This window comes from Podarcis pityusensis (genome assembly GCF_964106645.2).
Source record: "Podarcis pityusensis genome assembly, chromosome: 10".
Lineage (NCBI taxonomy): Eukaryota > Metazoa > Chordata > Lepidosauria > Squamata > Lacertidae > Podarcis > Podarcis pityusensis.
The window spans coordinates 14,861,258-14,887,048 of NC_138035.1; the positions used below are offsets into that span (position 1 = coordinate 14,861,258).

General features: G+C 45.8%; 1 protein-coding gene across 2 annotated transcripts in view; it reads right to left on the reverse strand.

The window, feature by feature from the left end:
• PDE3A (phosphodiesterase 3A) overlaps nt 1-25,791 on the reverse strand; it is a 275,812-nt gene that overhangs the window by 12,663 nt on the left and 237,358 nt on the right. For both annotated transcript variants that reach the window (XM_081022701.1, XM_081022700.1), the window contains 11 exons: nt 24,392-24,507; nt 20,502-20,721; nt 18,082-18,167; nt 16,643-16,812; nt 13,294-13,431; nt 9,161-9,272; nt 7,741-7,854; nt 6,153-6,352; nt 4,591-4,794; nt 2,678-2,833; nt 1,481-1,721 (listed from right to left, as the gene is read on the reverse strand). In XM_081022701.1, coding sequence (XP_080878827.1) covers nt 1,481-1,721; nt 2,678-2,833; nt 4,591-4,794; nt 6,153-6,352; nt 7,741-7,854; nt 9,161-9,272; nt 13,294-13,431; nt 16,643-16,812; nt 18,082-18,167; nt 20,502-20,721; nt 24,392-24,507 — 1,757 coding nt within the window. The remainder of the gene's footprint in view (nt 1-1,480; nt 1,722-2,677; nt 2,834-4,590; nt 4,795-6,152; nt 6,353-7,740; nt 7,855-9,160; nt 9,273-13,293; nt 13,432-16,642; nt 16,813-18,081; nt 18,168-20,501; nt 20,722-24,391; nt 24,508-25,791) is intronic.

The window sequence follows — 25,791 nt, forward strand, 5'->3', positions numbered from 1 at the left end:
GACCCTGTTTTTCAAAAGCCAAGCCATGAATCCCCTACTTTTGGAAATGTTGATGTCTCAGCTCAAAACCAGGATGCGCATCTTCTGCGTGCAAGTCATGTGACCTGTGAGAGAGCACAAGACTCCCCCAAAATGTGTGTTTCTTGTTGCCACAATCTTGTGTGTTTTGGGGACAGTGTTTGAAACTTCCATTGCTCTAGTGTCAGAGTGCTGTCAGCGGCTCCCGTCTGTTTGCCCAGGAAACTATAAAGACAAGGAAAAGTTTCTTACAGTCCTTTTTTATTTTGGACATTACAGAGAGAGGCTATAGAACACAGCCTCTTGGATAATGGTGTTGTCCCGGGTGAATCTCCACCTACCATCTTTCCCACTTCCTCATTCGTCATCATCATCACCTCTTCTATGGGTGCTGCTAAGTGCCCTCTGACTTTGAGCTCTTTGCTCTCCTACTTTTGAGGCTTGCTGGGTTCTGGGAGATGGAGGGTCTGGAATGCTTTCTAATGAATCTGTGTCAGCCAGCTGCTGCTGCTGCTGCTGCTCCTCTCCCATGATTTCTCCCTCATCTGCCTCTGAGCTGTGACCTCCCGCAAACCCCTGTTGTAAATCTATACTGTCTTCCTCTTCCTCCTCCCTGGAAGGGTCAGGATGGGGAGCTGGTCTCCACCATTCCTCCTCTGCCCAGCCCAACCCGCAGGTGCATTTTGCGACAGGGAATTTCATTAGCGCGAGCAGTTTCTGAGCTCTGGGCGCAGTACTGCGCCTAAGATTTCAGATTAAAACTGCAGAGTGGGAGTAAAGGAGGACCTTATTCTGCCTCCCCACTTCCAGCTACTCTCTGAAGACTGGAGAAGAGACCCTCTTAAGAATATTAGGGGGTTGGACAGGGGAAGGACTAGACCACGTGAGAAATGAACGTAATATTTTAGCTGCAGTTCATTCAATTTCAGTTTTGTATTCTTGTTCTAAGAAAGCAACAACAGAATGTCTAGGCTTGCTTTCTTAGAACAAGAATACAAAACTTTCTTGTTGTAAGCTGCCTTCAGCATGGTTTGAACTATGGAAAGGTGGCATACAAATGTATGTATGTATGTATGTATGTATGTGATTGCCCAATGCAGCAAGCGAAGGACTTCCCCAGCTGCTGTGGCCTCCCTCGACTCAGGTGCTTATGTACAAGCTCATCTGGCCTCGAATGCAGGGGAAGGTGGGCCTTCACAGCCACAGTAGGACTGCCATCCATGTGGTATGTTACTGTGGAAGAGGGTTTTAAAAAAACCAAACCAAAAAACCTCTTCCTTTGTACCATTGTCCCAATTAAAATGACCAACTGAAGTCGCTTATTTTCCCCTAGGGCAAATAGCAGCTTTGGGGATGAGCTGACATTTAACTAGGAACACCACATGGCAGGGGGAGAGGGAAGTGTTAAAACCCAAGGTGTTGAGTCTGCGGGAGCGAGCACACACAGAAATAACAAACTTACTTGACTCGGGGTTTTCATAGGTGTCCATGTCTGCCGCATCTTCCTCCTCCTGTTCATCAGTATCGCCCGACTCATCGTTATCTTCGACCCACTTCCCTGGCATCAGCCCTGCTGAGTCATAGGAATTGCACAGCGGTCCCACAATGTGAGAGATGAAGGATTCCTGGAGGTTTGCAAGCTGAGGGGCGGCGCGATCCATGAAAGGGCTGATGGGGAGGCCTAAGCTGGCTTCCTCGTCACCCTTAGAAAAAGGAGAGGATCTGTTATAACGCTGTCTTGATCCCTTAGAACAGAAATGCACATTGGGTCTCCCACTGCCGTCTTGACCCGTGACTCTCACCAGGTGAGTCCAACAAAGTGAGGACAGAGACCTGGTGCATTTGACTCCCTCCTTAAAAACAACAACAACAACCACAGCAACAACTGACAGGGAGCTATCAGTTAGAACTTGATCATGTGCCTATCTGACACCAACAAACTGCAGAGAAAAGCAGTGTAATCCAGAGATAAAGCAAACCCTAACTCTAACCCAGTGGGTTCTCAAACTTTTGTCTCTGGGCCACACTTATGGAATAAAAAATTTGCTCATGCAACACCATTTTTTAAAATAAATAAATACATTGGAAAACAAAAAGAAACAACTCCCAGCAGTGCTTGATTTATAGCACAAAACACAACTAATTTATAATACGATAACAGGACATCGTAAGAACACAAACCATTCCCAAAATAGAATTATAAGCGAGCCTCTTCCATATGTACCTTAAGTATGTCTACAAACTCAATGAGAGGTGTGAGCTTGCTTTTGCCAGGTAATCTCATTTATATTAGGTCTAATTTGAGACAAACCAATTCTCATCTCCTCATCAACACAAAGAAGGCTTTCTCTTTTCTGATCTTTCATATTTGTCAGAGTTGAATATTCCTGTTCACAACAATAATTTGTGGAGAACTGTAGAAGAATAGCTAATGCTCTTGAAGAGAGGCATGCATACATATAGTTTCTGGCTGTACACCCACAATACACTGAAATGTTCAAATGTTTGATTGCCCTTGAATCTTCCCACCATGCTTTCCACCCTCTCCTGCCACACCAGGGTGATGAGCCACAACCTTTGAGAGCCACTGCCCTAACCCCATACCCTAGAGGTTTGTGTGTCCCCTTGCACCTTTCAGCAACAACTTAAGGCTAGTTACCTGTTCGTAAAATTCGTTGACAATGCCCTCCGTCCACTGCAGATGCAATTCTTTGCATTTTGCGGGCCCGTTGATGTCCGCCAGCTTGATGCACATCTGGCAAACCAGCAAGCGGTCGTTCTCGTTCGTCCAATCAATGCCAACGTCATCATTGACCTGACAGACAGAGATGACTAAGGTGAGGGGTGTGATACCATCGCAGCCACGCATAACGCAAAAGAATTGGAGAACGAAGATGCGATATCAGCTGCACAGAACAGCACTGTCGGGGGTGGCGGCTGACATATCATTTATATTTGCTTTACATAAATTATATTCCCATTACACACATATACTTATAGAGTTTAAGTTAAGCAAATCAAGCAGCATCTGTCCTCACCAGAATATTTGACTGAGGCTCTGGCTCCAATCCACCCAAGGCCTGGCAAACATTTTGAGTCAGTGGGCATGTCTGGAATTTTGAGAACGTGCCAGCCATGGGTGCCTGCCACAGAAGTGCTGCCATGGGGGAGTGGCAGAACACCAAAGAGCAGAAAGAGAGACAGGACTGCAAAACGGCGCAAGCGTGCCCCCTACCTACCCCAGGAAATGGGAAAATAGCACCCACATCAGGAACTGCTGCTCTTTGGACTCTCCTCTGTTCCGAATGGAGGGGAGGGTGAATGCCCAATCCTGGCATCCAGGGAAATATGGGTGTGTTTGAGGAGCTGGGCTCAATTTAGGAGAGACCAAGACTGTGAGATCAGGTAAAGAGCAGGAACAAGAAACTCTCCTATACAGTCGTACCTTGGATCTAAAACGCATTGGCTCCTGAACAAATCGGCTCCCGAATGATTGAACTCCGGAAGTGAGTGTTCCGGTTTTCGAACGATTTTTGGAAGCCGAATGTTTGGCATGGCTTCCGCAGCTTCCGAGTGGCTACAGGAGCTTCCTGCAGCCAATCAGAAGCCGCACTTTGGACTTCCGGAACAGATTCCGTTCGACTTCCAAGGTACGACTATATTGTGAACCTGGGGTGGGGGTGGATATTTGCTAAGAAAAAAAGGAGATGTGATGTGTTGTCAACTCCTGTCCATGCAGATTCGAAATCTGCAGATTCGAAATCTGAGTTGCTATAGCGGATCTAAAATCTAATGCCAAGTAAGGTAAAGGTAAAGGGACCCCTGACCGTTAGGTCCAGTCGTGGCCGACTCTGGGGTTGCGGCGCTCATCTCGGTCTATAGGCCGAGGGAGCCGGCGTACAGTTTCCGGGTCATGTGGCCAACATGACTAAGCCGCTTCTGGCGAACCAGAGCAGCACACGGAAACGCCGTTTACCTTCCCGCCAGAGCGGTACCTATTTATCTACTTGCACTTTGACGTGCTTTCAAACTGCTAGGTTGGCAGGAGCAGGGATTGAGCAACGGGAGCTCACCCCGTCGCGGGGATTCGAACCGCTGACCTTCTGATCGGCAAGTCCTAGGCTCTGTGGTTTAACCCACAGTTTGGTATTAATGCCAGTTTGCTGGGAAAATATCATCTGTTGGTACCTGAAGCTCACTCTCTACCCATCAAAGTGCTGGGACTTGAATGACAGTGCACTGTATCCATGTAACGTTTTGCCTGCTGTATCTGTAAGAGTCAGGGGTGGTCAAAACACTTCTTTGTGTTACGGCCAAAACATTTGGGCGCCCCCAATTTCATTTCAGGCTGCAGTGAGTGGAAATGGGAATTTACATGAGATTTGCGCTGCATAACTTCTAACTGAATAACGGAAATCACCTTTTGTTGATTCAAGTCCCAGAACCACATGATATTGTTCCTGGGGCACAATCCTTGCAAAACATTAGGATGATAAAACCATTACCTTTCCCCCAGCCAACTTGGATATACAAAGGTTTGAGCGCAAAGGACATACATGGAATCAAGTTTACCTTGGCATTGAACTTTGCTACAAAGTCAAAGTGCTTCTTCAGATCAGTGGCCAAGATTGCCTCAATGACAAGGAACCGAAAGTGCTTGAACTCCACGTGATCGAGGTTGACTAAGAAGTTATATTCTGGCCTGGACATGAAGAGATTCCACGCAGCCGCCGCATGATGGTTTTCCAAAACAGAACGGTCATTATACAGAACAGCCTAAACGGAGAGAAGGATAGACAGTTTGGCATAATTTATTTTATTTCTACTAGTCCCTGAGAGGCATAAAGGGCCACATATAGCACAGAGGGCCTATCCAAGTTCTGGAGATTCTGCTTAGATCCCCTCCAGCTCCTGGTATTTAACTAGGCCTTGTGAAGGGACGGACAACCTCTTTCAACCTGAAGGATGGGTTTGTACAATGCCAACTGCCTTGGGGTCAAAGGGGTGGGGTCAGAGGCAAAGGAGAGGAAGTGGGTGGAGCAAAAAATGCAAACAAGATGTCTCTCTACACACTGTTTGATTTAGTCATGAGCAAGAGGGAACAAACACACATTCACACACAGGCAACGGGCTTCCCCTTTGAAAATGCCCCTGATTATCAAGTGACAATTGAGGTATTTCAAAACTAAAAATACCAGTGTCTTCAGAACTTCATGGGCTTTAATGCAGGGGTCGGCAAACTACAGCCCATGGGCTGGATACAGCCCAAGGGGGTCGTTAAACTGGCCCCCGGCCCTTGCTACCCACTCGGTCAGTCCCCGCACAGAGCTAAACCGGCGTGGCGCACCAGTTTAGCTCCGTGTGGGGACTGACTTTCGGGATGCAGCCACGTCTTCCTATTGGCTGCAGGAAGCTCCTGCAGCCAATAGGAAGCTGCAGACGCCTCCCCCTCCCCCAGCATGGCTCCAAAAGCCAGCGGGCAAAGAGCAGCGGGAGTGTGTGCATGCACACGGGTGCACGCGTGAGCATGGGCGATCTGGCGCACTGGCGGAAACGTTTGCCGACCCCTGCTTTAATGCAATATGGCACATGATGGACTTACTTTAAATTTTAAATTTTAAAGTTAAGCTACAAAATGTTATAAAGTGATTTTAAAAAACCATTATGATTAAAAAAAATCCCCAAAAAATTATATTGATGATTTCATATTACCAAGAGCTCCCTGCAAAATTTCATCTTGGGATCTCAATGAGATCACATTAAAAAAATTGTGCATACATGTCTGCCTTACTGGGTTCTATTTAGGATAAATGGGTGTTGCAAAATATGAGAATAAATAAGAAACCAAGCAATAATGTTACTTGAGGCATTTTTTAAAAAAGTAATTCAATTAAAAAGTATCTGAGAAGTTAATCAGGTTTTTCTTTTAAAAATGTATCCTAAACCGGAGTGTGTTGCATGATAGAACTGGTTTCAGCTTGTCTGAACCAGCACTGACTGGCTATGACATGTGTGGACAAGCTGTGGCTTGTTGTACAAGGGCTCAGTGGTGACTTGAGATTCACTCTTATGAGAATTCTGTCAAAGCGTCAATTCTATGGACCCAAGTCAAGGTCGATCTCAGCCATCCTTACCTGAGGAGCGCTGGTGGCAACCAAGAAGGCGTTGGTTCTCCCCGGGTGATCATAATCGTGCATGGCAGCGGCTACATAAAGGGCCATCAGTTCGAGGGCAGGGATGTTGCCCGCCAAGCATCCATGGCCATCGTCTGTTGGTGCATATGTTTTCGACAAGACGTAGCCCAGGTGGCCGTGAGTGATCCCGCTATCTGAATCTGAGGAGAAAACCAGGACATTTGCTGAGTTTGTTGTGAAGAACAGGGACAACCCGGTTCGGTTTTGTGCCCAGTTGCCATGCTTAACCTGGATCAGTTTCGTATCCATTGCTCATTTGTTTTTGTTTTTTTAAATTCTATACCACTGTATCCTAAATATATATATATATCACAGCTGCAAATCTACTACTTCAGTACCCACACCCAAAAAGCAGCACCAGCAACTGAGAACTCTGGGCACCTGCAAACGCAGACATCGCTTGGGTCCCCCCCAAGGGAATAAATTGAGACCGGCGCATCACTCCTCCTCGGTTTTTGAGGGCATAAGGGGTTGGTTGGGGGCATGAGAGGTTGGGTGGTTGAAAGCCTTGGTTGGCTCAGTTGGTGGTTATGCACTGGGTAGGCCTTAGTCTTGGTTTGAGAGGAGGTTGTAGCCTCTGCCTGACCCTCCCTGGTTAAAGATATCCCGTTAAAGGGCTCCATGAGGAGTTGCTTCTGTCCAATGCCCAGACGGAGGCTAGGGCCATAGAACTCCAGCGGAAACCCCTTGGGGGATACCCTTATTTTATATAGGTCATAGCCCCCCTATGGTGTGGTTTACCCTTAGATACACCTCCAGCAGATGGGCTGGGGGTAATTAAATGGCTTCACCCAATGCCTATGCCAAACCCTTCCCATCTGTAGCCAATAAAGTTGTGGCCTATTTGAACCCAAAACTCGATATGCTGCTGTCTTGTCTGGTTATTCCATTACACAAGAAGTGACTAGGGAGGCAGAACTAGTAGCCTCTGATAAACTTATCCTCCATGAGTTCAGGGATATTTTAAAAGATAATTTTATAAGTTGTGTGTCCTTGTTTCTCAATTTGATCCTACATGGTTTTGTATGTATTGTGGTATTTTATGCATTGTCGTTACTTTTATCGATTATAGTTTAGTAATTCTTTATTGTAATTCTTAAGTGAAAGTGTTTAATTATTATTTGCTGATATTTAATTTTACTGTTTACTATCATATTCTAATGGATTATTGAAAATTGCTTTACTTGCTTTACTTGCTATAAGTTGTTTAAAGTTATGTTTTTATTATGAATTTTGTCAGATTGTCATTAGTTGTGCAATCTTTGCTGTCTTTTTTGTTGTTTCTTCAGCTTGTAAATCGCCTTGTGTATAGCAATACAGAAAGGCGGTATACAAATTGAAAGTGAAATGAAAAATGAAATTTGTTTAGTTCTCTATTAATGCCATCCAAGTTAGTGGCCAACACAAGCCTCTTCTATGTGCTTCTTCTACACGCATCTGATAAACACGTCCAATTTCCTGCAGAAATAGACACTGGGCCAAGAAACCAGCTTAAGGGCTACCCAAAATCGCACGCTAATAGAATTACCTGAATCGCTTGCTGACCCATGGTCATTAATCACAGTTGAGAGTCCTGGTATAGGCTGTGTTGAAAGGTACCAAACAGCGTGGAGAACATCAGTGGCATGGATCCTGTTGTGATCTGTTAAGACAGAGGCAGATTACTTCTGCTGCGGGGGGTCAACAGCACCATCTGTTGGACAGAGAGAATCAATTCCCTGCTCGTGGCTCAAATCTCTTGCAGGAACTAAGGTCAACTGCTGAGCTAAGGAAAATGCTGAAGGTGGATAGGCATATTCATTTGCTATGATAAAATTACAGGTGTTTCCAACCTTCTCAAAGTCACACACACACACACACACACACACACACACACACACAGTATTATTTGCATTAATCAATAACAAATTCAATATCTTTATAGGGGTTCTTCCGACCCCCGGACTTCCCCCCACTCCTCTCCCTGGTTTCCAATAACTGTCTCTTCTCTTTTCTGTGACTAAATACTTTTACCCAATCTATTAAACCTCCTTTTTCAATACCCTTTATCAAATTATATTACAAGTGCCAATCCAAACCTGCTAACGTTTTTCAACGTTCACAATGCTCCTTCATACATTCTATAAAGTTAACCCATTCATTTCTAAATTTATTGTCCTCTTGGTGTCTAATCTTCCCTGTCTCAAAGTGAGTTATACACCACTGCTCATTTCAGCAATACATGAAAAGATGGTAGAATTGAGTGGGCAGTGGTTAAGGGCAGGCAGAATGACATCTGCTATTGTTTCTGATCTGTTTTGGTTTGTACTCTACTTCGGTATTGTCTACAAATGGGCTACCACACCATTAACCCTGATCCCCAATCGTAAAGTGAAGTTTCATTCATTATTCTGTATAATTTAGAAAGCCTTGTGCATGAGAATGGGTGGGAGACCCCAGGTCTGCGGAATAGATGCATTTTTTAAACATGTCCCTTCCAATGAAAATGCACTGTGAAATTCATTACGTATTTAATTAGGTTAGTTCTGGCCATAGTGGGTGGCGAGATGAATAATGCAGCAACAAGAAGACAGAATGGAAATCACTGCCACCTTACATCTCTGCAAGTCCAGTGAACTCAATGGGACTTGCTTCTGAGTAGACATGTAAACCGCACTGTGGAAGTTTTACTGTGTGCATTATGGATTTGGGGCTGTACACAACACTGTTCAAAGCAGATTCACTGAAGTTAATGGGCACGACTAACAGAAATATCAGTGGGTCTACTCTAAGCAGGACTTAGCTGAGTTTTATAGGTTTCTGTGGCCTTTTTATCGGACGTGCTCTGGATTCAAATTATTTAATTTTGGGGGGTTGTGCTGTGCCTTAGGCACTCTCAGCCTTGAAAGAAGGTTAATTACGGAAAAAACAGGAATCAGCGAGTATTGCACTCTTGCTGTCATACTTACAAGGTATCTCTCGGTATCCACACTCCAAAGCATGGAAGTAGTTCATAAACTCTCTGATGGGAATTTTGAAGGTTTCAAATAGCCCCATATCCTCAAAGAGCCTGTAGGACACCTGGAAAAACAGAGCAAAACACAGGGCTTGGTATGGAAAAATCCACACAGCTCCACAACACAGAATATGGCCTCCTACAACAACTCCAAAGGCCTCTATGGAATGCTTTCCATCATAGCCTGCAAGCCACTTCCTCTGTTTTGGACTCTAGCCATTTCAAGAGTTTCATTTTTAACCTCATCTCTACAATCTAACTCACAATCCTGTGAGGCAGGCGTGAGGAAGTTGCGACCTGCCAGATGCTGTTGGATTTCACCAACCCCAGCCGGTAGGGCCGGTACGTTTCCGAGCACAATTCAAAGTGTTGGTGCTGACCTTTAAAGCCCTAAATGGCCTCGGCCCAGTATACCTGAAGGAGCATCTCCACCCCCATCGTTCTGCCCGGATGCTGAGGTCCAGTGCCGAGGGCCTTCTGGCAGTTCCCTCGCTGCGAGAAGCCAAGTTACAGGGAGCCAGACAGAGGGCCTTCTCGGTAGTGGCACCTGCCCTGTGGAACGCCCTCCCACCAGATGTCAAAGAGAAAAACAACTACCAGACTTTTAGAAGACATCTGAAGGCAGCCTTGTTTAGGGAAGCTTTTAATGTTTAATAGGTTATTGTATTTTAATATTCTGTTGGAAGCCGCCCAGAGTGGCTGGGGAAACCCAGCCAGATGGGCGGGGGATAAATAAATTATTATTATTATTATTATTATTATTATTATTATTATTATTAATAATGGCCCACCCAGTCCGACATCCTATTTTCACAATGGCCAAGCAGGAGTCAAGCACAGGAGCCCTCTTCCCCGCTCCTGCAGCTTCCAGCAACTGGCATTCAGAAGCATTACTGCTTTCATCCATGGAAGAAGAGCATAGCTGTCATAGCTAGTACCCATTTGATAAGCCTTCTCCTCCATAAATTTGTCCATTCCTCTTTTAAAGCCACCCAAGTCGGAGGCCATCACTTCCTCCCTGTACCCATATGATCCCAACAAGTTGAAGCAGCCATGGCTTCGCCCAAAGAATTCTGGGTGTTGCACTTAAGGGTGCTCAGAGTTCTTAGGAGACCCCTGTTCCCCAGACAGAGTTACAGTGGCACAGTTCCCTACGAACTGAGGGATGTGAAGTAGCAGACAAGTACAATATTCCTTGTTTTCCTAGAGTGGACATGCAAGGGGATGTTTGGACCAGCCAGTCGAAAACTTCCTGTTTCCTCCTGGCTGGGCCATACTTCCTTTGCATGTGACTAGAGGTGGGCGTGACCTTACCTGTGCAGGTAACAAAAGCACAAAGCACGCAGCCACTCCTTCCCTCTTTTGGACTTCGTCGTTGGACCAGTAGCTTTTTAGCCAGAGATGCCTTGTTGGCTTTCAGCCAACAGAGGACAAAGAGACTATCTTCTTATGGGATAGACTCACATGTATGTATCTGTAACTAAGTCTGCCTTCAGGGATCCATCTGTGAACTGATGGTACTGTGAGTAAACTACTTTTATATATCTTAAATAAGATTGTGGCATGTTTATTCTTTTAAGAGGGAAATAATGGCTCTTACCAGGAATCTATAGTGAGAAGCTTAAACAAGCTTGCAACCAGCTACCTGCTGTGCGCTTAAACGGGAATGTTAAAACTCGGCTAAATTATAGAACTTGCTAGTGTAAGTTAGGAAGGATATTAAAAAAGAATATATCTTCTCCTGCCTCCCTGTACATTCCCACATGATCTGACCATCCAGCTTCCTGGACTGATGGTTGAACCACTCTGAGAAGAGAAAGGGATGGTCTCCTAACAACTCTCAGGACCCTTAAGGAACCACAACTTCCTTCTCTTTGGGGGAAGCCATGGTGGTTTAAAGCAGGCTTCCTCAAACTTGGCCCTCCAGATGTTTTCAGACTACAGTTCCCATCATCCCTGTCCACTGGGTCTTGCTAGCTAGGGATCATGGGAGTTGTAGGCCAAAAACATCTGGAGGACCAAGGTTGAGGAAGCTTGGCTTAAAGTGTTTTAAATGCATGGTGCAGATGGAGCCTTGGAGACACTTGCTTCCTCAATGGCCATCTGTCATGGTTGCTTTAGCTGGATTCCTGCGTTTCAGGGGATTGGACTAGATGATCCTTCTAACTCTACAATTCTATGATTCAAGCTGTGGAATTGTATGATGTGATTGTGGCCTAGATGCCCCTTTGGCCTGGTCCTGCAGTGCTCCTATTGTGTTCTTATGTTTTGCTACTATTGAACATAATAACGATCCATTAATAGCAACAAAAATAAGTACTGCAATGCTACTGATAATGTGTTGAAATGAGTAGGGCTTCTGCTCTCAGCATTACAGCTGCTCCCAGAAAACTTTAATAGACCCTCTCACCAAATGACCGGAAGGCAACGCTTTCCAACACCTTCCTCAGTTGCTTAATTTTCTTTGTGCGCAAAGAAGTTAATAGCTCTTATTTAGCAGGCCTGGTCGTGAAACACCTCCCAAATTCTCATTTGCAGCTATAACCTCCTGGAGCCGCATCCCAACTGGTTTTCCTAGAATCTGACCCCCTGCCCAATACATTGTTTTTCAATCCTTTGACCAAAGTAGCAAGGGGAAGGTAGCTTTAATTTTAAACCAGATCTGGTCTTTCTCTCCCTTAATTGCAGCCTTCAATTCCAGCTCCTCCTTTCCAAGCAAAACCTGATTTATCCCGACAGGGGTTGCCGTTAAGCAAACGGAAGTCATAAATTAAGGCATTACCCATCTACACAGCTTGCTACTGAACTGCAGTGCAGATTAGAAAGGGTTTGCTCTTCCATTCTGAGTCCAGAGTCTCCCCCCAACCCCTTTGCATGGATTATTGTCTGTTGCATTTTGTGATTTGCTGGTGCTGTGTTTGAGTGCTTTCTATTGCACCACAGATGGATGCTTTTAGCTTACTTCTAAAAAGAGAGAGAGAAATCTAGACCATTTTAACATCCCTCTTAATGTACGTAGATGGCTTCTCAAATATTCTTCAAGGAGATCCATTGGTTCTGCTTTCCAAAGGCATATGCTTCCCCCAGGGGGTGGGGGATATGTCAACTCTTCTTTATTCCATTTCATAAATTTCAGGCTATGTGGCACACATCGGTAATTCATTTCGCTAATTTCTTTCTCCCTCTCACTAGGTTTAAATCAGGAAGGCAGTGCAAATTGCAGAAAGCTAAGAATGAATCACTCCAAACCCCAGAGGTCCTTTGCTATGCACCATCACAAGGCGTTTAATTTTTTCTTGCATCAGGAAGCACAAATATTAATTCTCTAGGCTTTAAATAAACGGATGCATCCATTTCAAAAGCCTGGTCTGATCTCACGCATTCGGGCCAAGTGCAGATATTATGCTTCCCAATCTCCAAACCATGGTTAGCACCTCGCCCTTCCTCTGGCATGTACGTTCCATCTCCTTTCCTTATTTTGATACTAACCAAGGTTAACTTAGCATCTGTCCTGACACAGCTCCAAACCACAGTCTGTAAACACGGTTAGTGAACTGGTTTTTGAGTAAACCATGGTTAGCGCCAAGCAGAGAAGGTGCTGAACAAAGCTGGAAGTATGTGGTCCTCCAGATATCCCTGAATGCCAACTCCCATGAGACCCAGCTGGCATCAGGAATATTCTGGGGTGACAGGAGTTGCAGTCCAGCAACATTTGAAGGGCCATGGGTTTCCTTCCATTGGGCAGGGTCTGCAAATTGGTCAGAAAGTAGATGCAGTGCAAGAAATAATATCACGTGGTTTGCAATAAAGGAGAGGGGAATTACCCCCACTACTCTTCCTAAATAGCAACCATAGTTATAAAGACATTTGTCCTCGCCTTTCAGGATTTCAACTTGGTACGGTGGGACCTAATTCTCTTTGAGCAACAATAATTCCCTAAACTCAAGCAGGTGACTTTGTTGTGTGTATGGGAGCTCTGTGCATGTAAAGAGCTGTGGATCAAAGTTCTTGTACTTTCCCCTTACCAGGAACACACTTTACCCAAGGTGAGGCCCCAGCCCAAGTCTGCAATGCACACTTCCTTACCTGACTGAGGATCCGACCACATTTCTTGCCTATCTTCTCTACCAAATCGAAGATTGGGAAATTCCAATTGTTTAGCTGCTCCATAAGAGGATCCAAATTGTCCATTATTAGAGGCTCTGGGGCAAGAATAGGCTTGTCCTGTATCAAGAAACAACGCATGCTCTGAAGGTTACCAAAAAACATGGGTTACTAAGCCCCTCTCTAAATATACACACTGTGCCATTATTACTGATGCATATCAATCCCAGGTTGGCTGGGATCAAGAGGGACGGGGGGACAGGGACTTTTTGACCTGGCGGACCAGAACTTTATTCGCCCATTGCCACAGGGGGCAAACTTTGAGAGCTGGGCAGGTTCCTTATGATGGAGTCGGCTGACTTGATAGCTGGACAGCCCTGCCCACTTGTCAAAGTCGACCCACAGAGGTTGGGGTCAAAGTTTGCTTCACCAGAATATTCCCTGGAGGGGAAGAGTTTCTCCACAACTGAGTGAAATTTTCAGGTGAGGAAGTGAGGAAGCCTGTAGCCTTCCACAAGCTGCTTGGCTCCAACTCCCACCAGCTGTCAGAAACGAGCCCGCAGTAAATCACACAAGTTAACTGCTTATTAGAAAAACAATCTGCACAGCATGTCAGGCCTAATGACCACAGCAACTCTCTTTGATAGGTCTTGCAGAGACTAAAATCCCTTCCTTCCCACAGCTGCCTAGGTCCCCTCTTCTTCAAGGTCCTTCCCAAGCAATCTGAGACTATGCTGGTATGCTTGCCTTTGCTTCTCCCACTTCATGCCTCTCCTGGTCCTGGGAGACCAGGGCTGAAGGGGAAATTGTTGCAGCAGAAGGGGGAGACCCCTGTGACTTTTCACCTCCCTTACTCATCCCTGCCTCTTGGCTTCTCTCCTCTCCTGCTTCTAAACTTCTCTCTGCCACAGACGCTCCCTTCTCACTAAACCCTGTTACTTCTACTGTTTCCGACACCCCCTCTATCCCAGTCTTCTCCCTCTGACCACTCACTGTCATCCCACCACCAATCCCCTGGCTGTGAGCCTTGTTCCTTTGGGGGGGTCCAGCCAGTGCCTCCCAGATAGTGCCTGCTGGGCAACTCTGTGCCGAACCAGTCCATGACATCTGTCACAGCCAGCATGGCCAAAGTCAAGGATGATGGGAGATGTAGTCCAGCAATATCTAGATGGGCACAGGTTTCCACTCTTGTGTAGATGCTTGCAACTCTACGCTTTCTGCAAACAGATCCTCACCCTGGTCTACAGGGCTAACTGAGCTGGAAGTGAAAGTTACCAGCTAGCATCTAATGAGGGAAAGTTACTTGCTTTTTTTTAAAAAAGAACTCAAACTGGCTTGAAGGGCGGGCCCTTGGCAGTGAGGAATTCTCTTCAAATCTTCAGCTTGGACTCTTTTGTATCACCCCTTGGGGGGCTATTAGTTATGAGCCAAATGTGGATCTTTAAGAGCTTAATTTAGGCCACATCTGCACCTTGTTGCACAATCATTCGCAGCAGCTCTGCTCCATTTCGCTCTCCATCTCCTAATGTTTTTCTTGGTTTGCGCGATACGTTTGATTTTTACTTAAATTTTTTTTTTAATGGATTTTGCTGTTTTGGAGTTCTTCATCTGTGCCATCAAAAATAGAAAGCTGCATGGGAGTTCTCATCTCTTTAGAGCGTAGTTTGACTCTCTCTAGCTAAGTACAATGAGATATGGGATGGCGATAATAAGAGTTTATACACACCCGTAGGGGCGGCTTGCAACAGAACATTGCAGTGTGGGGAGTTTCTGTACAGGATTCCAGACTTCCTAGTCCTTTCCCCCTCTTCCCCATGGTTTTCCATCTCCCTACCACCACCCCTAACAAAATCAGCATTCCATGGCCATTGAACATACTCAGTCTTTAACCGACTGGGTTTTCTTTAGGGGAGGGAGTCTCCCATGCTTAGTGTTCCTCCACCCTAACTATTTTTTTGCACATCTACAAACTTTTGGATTTCCTTGAGTGTGCTGTCGCCACCCTCTTTTGCATAGGGCAACATTAGCAATGGCACTCACAGCCTGAATGTTGGAAATATAGGGGAAGATAGTAAGAAATAATAAGCACTCATGGAATAATGTTGAGCTTCAATCTGCAATGGTTGCCAGTTTGTTTTGGGGCACAACTCAAGGTGCTTCTCTTAGTGTTTAAAGCCCTCAATGGCTCAGGCCCCAAAGACTGCCTCCTTTTGGGTGCTGAGATTGGGAGAAGGGGCCCCCTTGTCAGTTTCTCCACTCTGTCAGGAGCCAGAGTCAGGAGTAAGTAATGAAGCATTTGGTGTCCGTGAAGTTAACTCCTTATTCAAAGGAACCAAAAGCGTGCAGGCCTAGCAATCACAGCAGCTCTTCCCAATGAGGCAGTTGCGAGCGCGGATTAGCAGAAACATTGACAAGAAAGTACCCGGACCAGCCCTGAAAATATACACCAGTTGGTTCAGGCCACTGATTCACCTGGGGCTTGCCGATCAGAAGGTTGGCGGTTTGAATCCCCGCAAAGGTATGAGCTCCTGTTGCTCTGTCCCTGTTCCTGCCACCCTAGCAGTTCGAAAGCACACCAGTGCAAGTAGATAAATAGGTACCGCTGTGGCGGGAAGGTAAACGGTGTTTCCACTCTGGTTTCTGTCACAGTGTTCCATTGCAGCAGAAGCGGTTTAGTTATGTTGGCCACATGACCCGGAAAGCTGTCTGTGGACAAATGCTGGCTCCCTTGGCCTAAAAGCGAGATGAGTGCCGCAATCCCATAATCACCTTTGACTGGACTTAACCATCCAGGTGTCCTTTACCTTTAACTCTGACAGATAGTGGCTCTCAGAGGACACCTGCTGCCCAAGCTTCTCTTGAAGGAGGGATGTGGGGGCCTTTCTCGGCCTACGGGCCACAATCCCTCATGGGCAACTTTTTTTTGGGGGGGAGACCATGTCAACAGCGGGCAGGGCCAGAGGAGAAAGTAGGCGGAGCAACAGACTCCCACCTTTGTACACCAAAAGCTACATTCCAGCCACATTAAACCTAGAAGTGCCTGTCCTTCAACCAGATGAGCAGGAGGTGTCATCGCAGTTCAAAGGGCCACTGGCTTGGTGGGGGTCTTGATGGCTGCGTCTGTTTCCTGTGCCTGGGGCTCCACACTCCACACCTTAAGAGGAGATGTTATGGATTGAGTGCGAAACCTTTAGTGTGGCTCAGCCACAGAGATGTGATCCAAATGGGAAATTATTATTTATTTACTTTTGCAAACCTTGAGGCAGTGCCTCCCCCCCCCCCCCGCAACAGGCATGCTAGAAACACACAGGCAGAAAAGTGAATGTGATACCTCAGGCGGCAACAGAGTATGCAGTATGATCGTTTCTGGCGCGTACGTCCTGCAGATGGACCCCACGCGCTCCCGTTCCTTGGAGCACTCTGTCTCGTCGTCATTCTGCAAGATGTCGCTGCTGTCGCTGTTGTTTGTTTCATAGTCGGAGGTGGCTTGTGCTGGGTCCTCTGAAAATGCAAGCCCAGCTGCCTGTTAGTTGCTGTCAGGGATCAAGCTGGTAACGGAAACAGCTCCTCTGAGCTGTCAAAAGCTGCTTCCTACGCTCCTGTGTGGCTCTCTCTGCCAATCTCCAAATTCGCTCAGGGCAGACAGAGAGACAGACAGGGGCTCCTTCTGTACCGTGCATTTAGAGCTGCATCAGGCCGCTTTAAACAGCTGGGGCTTCCCCCAGAGAATCCTGGGAAGTGGAGTTTGTTAAAGGTGCAGAGAATTGTTAGGAGATCCCTATTTCCCTCACACAGCTACAATTCCCAGAGTGCCCTAGGAAAAGGGAATGTTTTTTTTTTAAAAAAAAAATACACAAAAAACTCTGGGAATTGTAGTTCTGGGATAAGGTCCCAGGAGAAGTTGCAGCAATTTAAAATTACTATCTACATATATGAATGAGACCCACTCTAATTTGTTTTACTAATATTTGCTGATATATATATTCAGTCATACCTCGGGTTACAGCCGTTTCAGGCTGCGTTTTTTGGGGTTGCGGACCACTGAAACCCGGAAGTACCGGAAAGGGTTACTTCTGGGTTTCGGCGGCCGCGCATGCACAGAGGCGCTAAATTGCACTTTGTGCATGCGCAGAAGCTCAGAATCACAACCAGCGTCTGCGCAGACGCGGGTTGCGAACGCTGCGGGTTGCGAAGGAGCATCCTGCACGGTTCATGTTCGCAACCCAAGCATCCACTGTGTATACACACAAAACACACATACGCTGTGTGTGCAGCAAGCCTTTGGCTTGAGTGGTGGTTCGGCATTGGTAAAATCTGGTCGGGGGGGGGAGGTGTGGTCATCACTTGCCCCTCCATTTTAAGGGTATTCCGTTAAAGGGATCCAGGGATGTGGGTCCTGTCCGAAGCCCGCGTATGGGCTAGGGCCATGACATGACCTCACTGGGGACCCTGGTGGAGCTCTAGTTGATGTAAATCAACAGGGCTCCCCCTATTGGTAGTTGATCCTTATGAGACTACCTGCATGGCAGGCAGGAGTCAGATATAGTTGGTTCTATTCCAATGGCTAAGCCAATACCACTCATATTCTGTAACCAATAAAGTTGTGGCCTAAATTTGCCCATTAACCTAATATATTCTGTCTTGGAACACAAGTGACAAATGATTGGATAAAAATAAACATAGGTGGCAATAAATTGTCAATTTTAGTGATTCTGCTCCAAACAAAGTTTTTTTCTTTTTCCCTCTTAGCTTCAGACACAACTTGCCCACCTGTTCTGTTCAGGGTGTGCGTTCCGCCTTCCCGTCTGCTCAGAGATCCTTCGGCGGGGTCTGCTGGGTTATACGGTCTGCCGCAGCTAGAGCACAGGTCAAAGGACAGACATAGTGTAAAACTAGAGGGGTGAAAATACGTAGCAGTTTCCTGCTTCGCACAGCTTGCAAAGGACTGTGCCCTGTATGCGGAGAGCTGGGTGCGTGAAATAGGAATGGAAGAGGAATCCGTTTTAAGCGGATTCATACAAGGGAACCAGTCTATTGACGTTCACCTGCATCAAACTCTTGCACTGAGCACCCATTTATGTCTGAGCTGCTTGTGCATTTTTATTTTTTTTAACGCCCAAATAATTATATGCAAAAAATATGTATAACACATATAAGGTCCCATGCATAACTATATTTCTATAGCATAACTATAAATGTTAATGCATAGTTATTTTAATACTGTTACATAAATTGTTGTAGGCTATCTTTTTCTGCGCTAGTTCCTTTAGGAAGCCTGGATCATATATGTGCATAATGTTATACAGTGGAACCTCGGTTTTCAAACTTAATCCATTCCAGAAGACCGTTTGGCTTCCAAAAAGTTTGAAAACTTAGGATCAATGGGCTGGTTGAAAGGCAATGGGGAAAAAATGAAAAACGTGGCTCAGAAGCTGTTCGGCTTCCAAAAATTGTTCGAAAACCGAAGCAGTTACTTCCGGGTTTTCGGCGTTTGGGAGCTGAAACATTCCAAAATGGAGGCATTCAGGAACCGAGGTTTAACTGTATCCAATGCAGCTGAACATTGGGAGATTCAGGGCAGCTAAAAGAAAGCACTTCACCACACTACACAGGGTTAAAACTATGGAACTCACTCTCATAGGAGGCAGTGATTGCCATGACCTTAGCTGGTCTTCATGGGATTGTAAAATTGGAAGGGAACCCGAGGGCCATCTAGTCCAACCCCCCTTGCAATGCAGGAATCTCAACTCAAGTATCCATGACAGATGGCCATCTATCTTTCAAAATGGATTGGACAGATTCGCCGAGGAGAGGACTATCAATGGCTACTAGCCACGATGGCTATGCTCTGCATCTACGGCTGGAGACAATAATGTTTCCAAATCCCAGATGCTGGAAACCACGGGAGGGGAAAGAGCTCTTATGCTTGCCAGTTTCCCACAGGCATCGGGTTGGCCACTGTGAGAACAGGATGCTGGACTAGATGGGACCCAGCAAGATATTCTTATGTTCTCAAACATAGAATTCAATTCAAAGTGTTGGTGCTGACCTTTAAAGCCATAAACGGCCTGTATACCTGAAGGAGCGTCTCCACCCCCATTGTTCAGCCCGGACACTGAGATCCAGCACCGAGGGCCTTCTGGAGGTTCCCTCATTGCGAGAAGTGAGGTTGCAGAGAACCAGGCAGAGGGCCTTCTCGGTAGTGGCGCCCGCCCTGTGGAACACCCTCCCATCAGATGTGAAGGAAATAAGCAGCTATCTTATTTCATCTGAAGGCAGCCCTGTTTAGGGAAGTTTTTAATATTTAATGCTGTATTGTTTTTAACACTCAATTGGGAGCCACCCAGAGTGGCTGGGGAAACTCAGCCAGATGGGTGGGGTATAAATAATAAATTATTATTATAATGCATATAATATGTGAGAATTGTTGATATTTTAAACAAGACAATGCCGTTGCAGTCAAGATAATATAAACTCATGTATGCTGGCTGCTTGGCATGGCTTAAAATATCACCCTTCTGACTTTCTTTCCCACCAGAATAACACAATGGAGAGAGACCGGAGGACGCAGTGACAAACGAGCCTGCTGGAACACCACACAACTTTCACAGGTGGAAGTTTAAAAAAGTGCAATTTTTAAAAAGCGAAAACTCAAACCTGGACACAGTTAGGAGTGTTACATAATAGCATTAAGCAAACACAACCTATTGCCACTGAGCTTTTAAGCAAGACCAAAACAGCCTGTTTCTTGGAACCCTTTGTTTTCTTTTTTGGATGTTGCCATGGATCTAGTTCCAAGAAGTCAAAATATAGGACGCAACAGAAAGGCAAGTCCGCCTGGTGACGGCCAAAGGGACTTGATATTGTCTGAGGAACCTGATGCAGCTGGGATGAGCCGAAGCAATGCATACAGCCTTAGCTCAACTCTTCAAATACTTTAGGGGGCAAGTGGAAGGTGAGGGACAATCCAGGAACCCCAGGACCTTGCGCACGCAAGCTGAGCCACGGTCCCCTTCGGTACAGTGGAAACGGGCAAATTTATCATAGCCATGCTTCTCCCGCCCCACCGAAACACACACATATTGGGTTATGGATAATACGATTGCGTTGTGCAGAACAGAGCCTTGAGGACGAGGGTGGGGAGAGGGAAATGAAAGATGGTTCCAACAAGTGTCAGAGTAGCATCTTACCTGCTGCAAATGACAGGCGTGGCCACGACAGGCTCCGAAAGGTTAGGAGCGCTCTGGGTACAACCCAAGACCCTATGGGGCTTCAGCGTTTGCTTAGTGGCAGTGACCGTCGACTCGGGGAATTGTTCGCTGGAGGTCTTGCTGATGGGGCTGCTGGCTGGAGTGCCATGGATGGGCGAATGGCTTGGGGAGGTAAGAGGCGAAATATTTGGCGGGATACCTAATAGGAGGAAGAATGACAAAAAAATAAAGGGGTGTGCATTTAAAGCATTTATATTCTATCTTTCCTCCAAGGAGCTCAAGCATGGTTGGTGCTCCTCCTCCCCATTTTATCCTCACAGCAACTCTGAGGTGTAAAAGGTAAAAGGTAAAGGAACCCTAGACGGTTAAGTCCAGTCAAAGGTGACTATGGGGTTGCGGCACTCATCTCACTTTTCAAGCCAAGGGAGCCGGCGTTTGTCCACAGACAGCTTTCCGGGTCATGTGGCCAGCATGACTAAACCACTTCTGGTGCAACGGAACACCATGACAGAAACCAGAGCTCCCAGAAACACCGTTTACCTTCCCGCTGCAGTGGTACCTATCTATCTACTTGCACTGGCATGCTTTCAAACTGCTAGGTTTGCAGGAGCTGGGGCAGAACAACAGAAGCTCATCCCATTGCACGGATTTGAACTGCCGACCTCCTGATCAGCAAGCCCAAGAGGCTCAGTGGTTTAAACCACAGGGCCACCCGCTCCCTAAAAGGTAAAGGACCTTCTGCGAGGTAGGTAAGGCTGAGAGACTGTGACTGGCCCTAGGTCACCCCGTGATCTTCATGGCTGAGCAGGGATTTGAACCCTGGTCTCTCCCAGGTCCCACTTGCTTCAGGCAGACCAAAGCTTCTCTGACAGAGATTTCATTGGAAGTTCTTACAATGCACAAGATGCTAGCCAGGACAGGGCAGAAGTTCCAATCACAGCTTTAAATACTCCATATGCTAGTAGGATGAGCTCAAAATGGGAACTGCATTAGCTAGCAAATAGGCCCAAATAGGACTAATTTAGCCAGCTAGCCCTGGTGATCATCTAATGCTTATTGGATGGATTTCCCCCTAAATTGATTTTAGAACAAAGTGAACTACGTGTGGTTGTCTTGGGCTTCTTTGGGAAAGGGTGATGTCTAAACGTAACAAACTAGACAAAATGCGCAAAACATTTTTAAAACTTGTCGTGAATCTTTAGGGGGAGCTCCCCTCTCAAATTTGAGAAGCTGGGGGCAGGTAGGAGGTGTTTAAACCTTCCCTGCAGGGCATTTTTCAGATCAAAATCACTCTTGCATTGGCTGCATTTCCAAAAGGTATTGCTGGTTTTTTAAACACACAAATGCACTGGAGAGAGAGGGTTTTTTCCCCTGCTCTTCCCTCCCTTCTTCCCAGCCTGCTGCTGCTCTGATGAAATCTAGAGGCTTCCTTTGTCTTAAATTTAAAACAAAAATGCAGAGAGATGCTTGTCTGCTGCATTGCTCATGAGATCCAAAAGAATGGAAGGTCTCTGTTAAGCCCCTCTTGCAGTTCATGCTGGGGACCATAGGGAGCCAGACCATTGGGTTCATCTGGCTCAGAATTGACTACACTGACTGGTAGCATCTTCCCAGGGTTTCAGGCAGGGGGCATTCCCAGCCCTATTCTGGAGATGTCAGAGATAGAACCTGGAACCTTCTGCATGGAAAGCAGATGCTCTACCAACAAGCTACTGTCTTTAACATAGGATGCGAAAGAGCTCTTTGCCACTCAGCTTAGAATCATAGAATCATAGAATCATAGAGTTGGAAGAGACCACAAGGGCCATCGAGTCCAACCCCCTGCCAAGCAGGAAGCACCATCAGAGCACTCCTGACATATGGTTGTCAAGCCTCTGCTTAAAGACCTCCAAAGAAGGAGACTCCACCACACTCCTTGGCAGCAAATTCCACTGTCAAACAGCTCTTACTGTCAGGAAGTTCTTCCTAATGTTTAGGTGGAATCTTCTTTCTTGTAGTTTGGATCCACTGCTCCGTGTCCGCTTCTCTGGAGCAGCAGAAAACAACCTTTCTCCCTCCTCTATGTGACATCCTTTTCTATATTTGAACATGGCTATCATATCACCCCTTAACCTCCTCTTCTCCAGGCTAAACATGCCCAGCTCCCTTAGCCGTTCCTCATAAGGCATCCTTTCCAGGCCTTTGACCATTTTGGTTGCCCTCCTCTGGACATGTTCCAGTTTGTCAGTGTCCTTCTTGAACTGTGGTGCCCAGAAGTGGACACAGTACTCCAGGCGAGGTCTGACCAGAGCAGAATACAGTGGCACTATTACTTCCCTTGATCCAGATGCTATACTCCTATTGATGCAGCCCAGAATTGCATTAGCTTTTTTAGCTGCCGCGTCACACTGTTGGCTCATGTCAAGTTTGTGGTCAACCAAGACTCCTAGATCCTTTTCACATGTACTGCTCTCAAGCCAGGTGTCCCCCATCTTGTATTTGTGCCTCTCATTTTTTTTGCCCAAGTGCAAGACTTTACATTTCTCCCTGTTAAAATTCATCTTGTTTGTTTTGGCCCAGTTCTCTAATCTGTCAAGGTTGTTTTGAAGTGTGATCCTGTCCTCTGGGGTGTTAGCCACCCCTCCCAGTTTGGTGTCATCTGCAAATTTGATCAGGATGCCCTTGAGTCCATCATCCAAGTCGTTGATAAAGATGTTGAATAAGACCGGGCCCAAGACAGAACCCTGTGGCACCCCACTAGTCACTCTTCTCCAGGATGAAGAGGAACCATTGATGAGCACCCTTTGGGTTCGGTCAGTCAGCCAGTTACAAATCCACTGAGTGGTAGCATAGTCAAGACCACATTTTACCAGCTTCTTTACAAGAATATCATGGGGCACCTTGTCAAATGCCTTGCTGAAATCAAGGTAGGCTACATCCACTGTTTTCCCTTCATCTACCAGGCTTGTAATTCTGTCAAAAAACGAGATCAGGTTAGTCTGACATGACTTATTTTTCAGAAATCCATGCTGACTATTGATGATCACAGCATTCCTTTCTAGGTGCTCACAGACTGTTTGCTTAATGATCTGCTCCAGAATCTTCCCTGGTATTGATGTCAGACTGACTGGGCGGTAATTATTTGGGTCCTCTCTTTTCCCCTTTTTGAAAATAGGGACAACATTTGCCCTCCTCCAGTCTGCCGGGACTTCGCCTGTTCTCCAGGAATTCTCAAAGATGACTGCCAGTGGTTCTGAGATCACATCTGCCAGTTCTTTTAATACTCTTGGATGCAGTTCATCTGGCCCTGGAGACTTGAATACATCTAAACTAGCCAAGTATTCTTGTACTATCTCCTTAGTTATTCTGGGCTGTGTTTCCTTTGCTGAATCATTTGCTTCAAATTCTTCAGGTCGGGCATTGTTTTCTTTATCGGAGAAGACTGAGGCAAAGAAGGCATTGAGGAGTTCAGCCCTTTCTGTGTCCCCTGTTTGCATTTCACCATCTTCTCCTCTGAGTGACCCCACTGTTTCTTTGTTCTTCCTTTTGCTACGAACATACCCATAAAAGCCTTTTTTGTTGCTTTTAACCTCTCTAGCAAGCCTGAGTTCATTCTGTGCTTTAGCTTTTCTGACTTTGTGTCTACACGTGCTGGCTATTTGTTTGAATTCCTGGCTTGCAGGGGAGTAAGTCAGCAATTACAGCTAATACTTCTGGTCTTCCACCTATGGCTCAATTCAAAGTGCAGTCTGTGCTACAGGTGCAAATATAGTGAAGATAGGTAAGAAACACAACCTCGGCTGTTCCCCACTTAGTGATTTTGAACACAGCACACTTCAGAGACCACCCATAACCTCACAGTGCATCTATATGCCCAAGAGCCAACCAACCTTGCCGACTTGGCCGCTTGGAATTCAGATGGTTTGCAGCAGACATTGCATAGGAGGCGGAGAACGACCTGCTTTTGGTGAGGTTCATCAGGAGGGAATTGTTCCACGCGTCGGAGCTGTGAAAAGAGAGCAGAGATCAACCGAGGGGTTATAATCAGCTGTTTCTGCTTGGACCAGAGGTGTTAGGACAGAGTGGGGCTCGCCATCTCCAGGAACAGCCCTGCCTAGCCCATCAGCATCCTGTTTCTCACAATGGCCAACCCCAAAGCAGGACCAGTGAGACATTTCACCACCACAATTCTAATGAACCCATTATAAGTGCAGGCCAAGATGTTTGACTTAGGAGTCTAACATTGCTATCCTATGGCCATATGATTCATGATGTTGTTTTGTGAAAGACCAGTGCTATCTCTGACCAAGGTTAGCTACTTTTTGGGGAAGGGGGGAGTTGCAGGGGAAATTCCACAGTTGCTTCCCCAAATGATTGCATACGTTCTCCATAATGTTCAAAGGAGGAAGACTAGATGAACAGATGTACCTATGGAAACCAAACGCAGCTGGCTAATGCCCCTTGTCTGCCAATGAATGTCAATTAAAAACACTGAGAAATACACTCTTGCCTCCAACCTATCCCTGATATTATGCCTCTGTGCCTGGTGTTCTTTCTCCTCTGCTGCTGTCATAGATATTAACCCCTGCAAATTTTGTTTTTTAAGATATTTATTAAAATTTCAAAAATAAAAAAAAGAAATTACAATAGTATTAATAAGAAAAAGATAGAAAAAAGAAAAAAGGAATAAAAAAGAAAAAAGTGAATACAACATACAAAAAAAGTAAAAAACAATTAAAAACAAATCAATCTTTCCATATCTTGTCTTTCATTCACTTGTTTCCCTGACCTCCTCACACCTCCCCTTTTTTGTATTCCAGTTCAATAAGTTAACTCAGCAAATCCTTTCCCTCTTTGTTTTTATCTTAGACCTTTGTCTTAATATATAATAACTGTATATTCTCATCTGTTAACAGTCCATTTCTACATACTCCTTGTAACATTGCTGCTAAAAACCCCTTAGCTTCATATCCAACATCATTCTAACATTCATTAATTTTACAGTATTTCTGTAGATAGTCTTTAAATTTCTTCCAATCTTCTTCCACCGACTCTTCTCCCTGGTCTCGGATTCTGCCAGTCATTTCCGCCAGTTCCATATAGTCCATCACCTTCATCTGCCATTCTTCCAGGGTGGGTAGATCTTGTGTCTTCCAGTACTTTGCAATGAGTATTCTTGCTGCTGTTGTGGCATACATAAAGAAAATTCTATCCTTCTTTGGCACCAATTGGCCGACAATGCCCAGGAGAAAGGCCTCTGGTTTCTTCAGAAAGGTTTATTTAAATACCT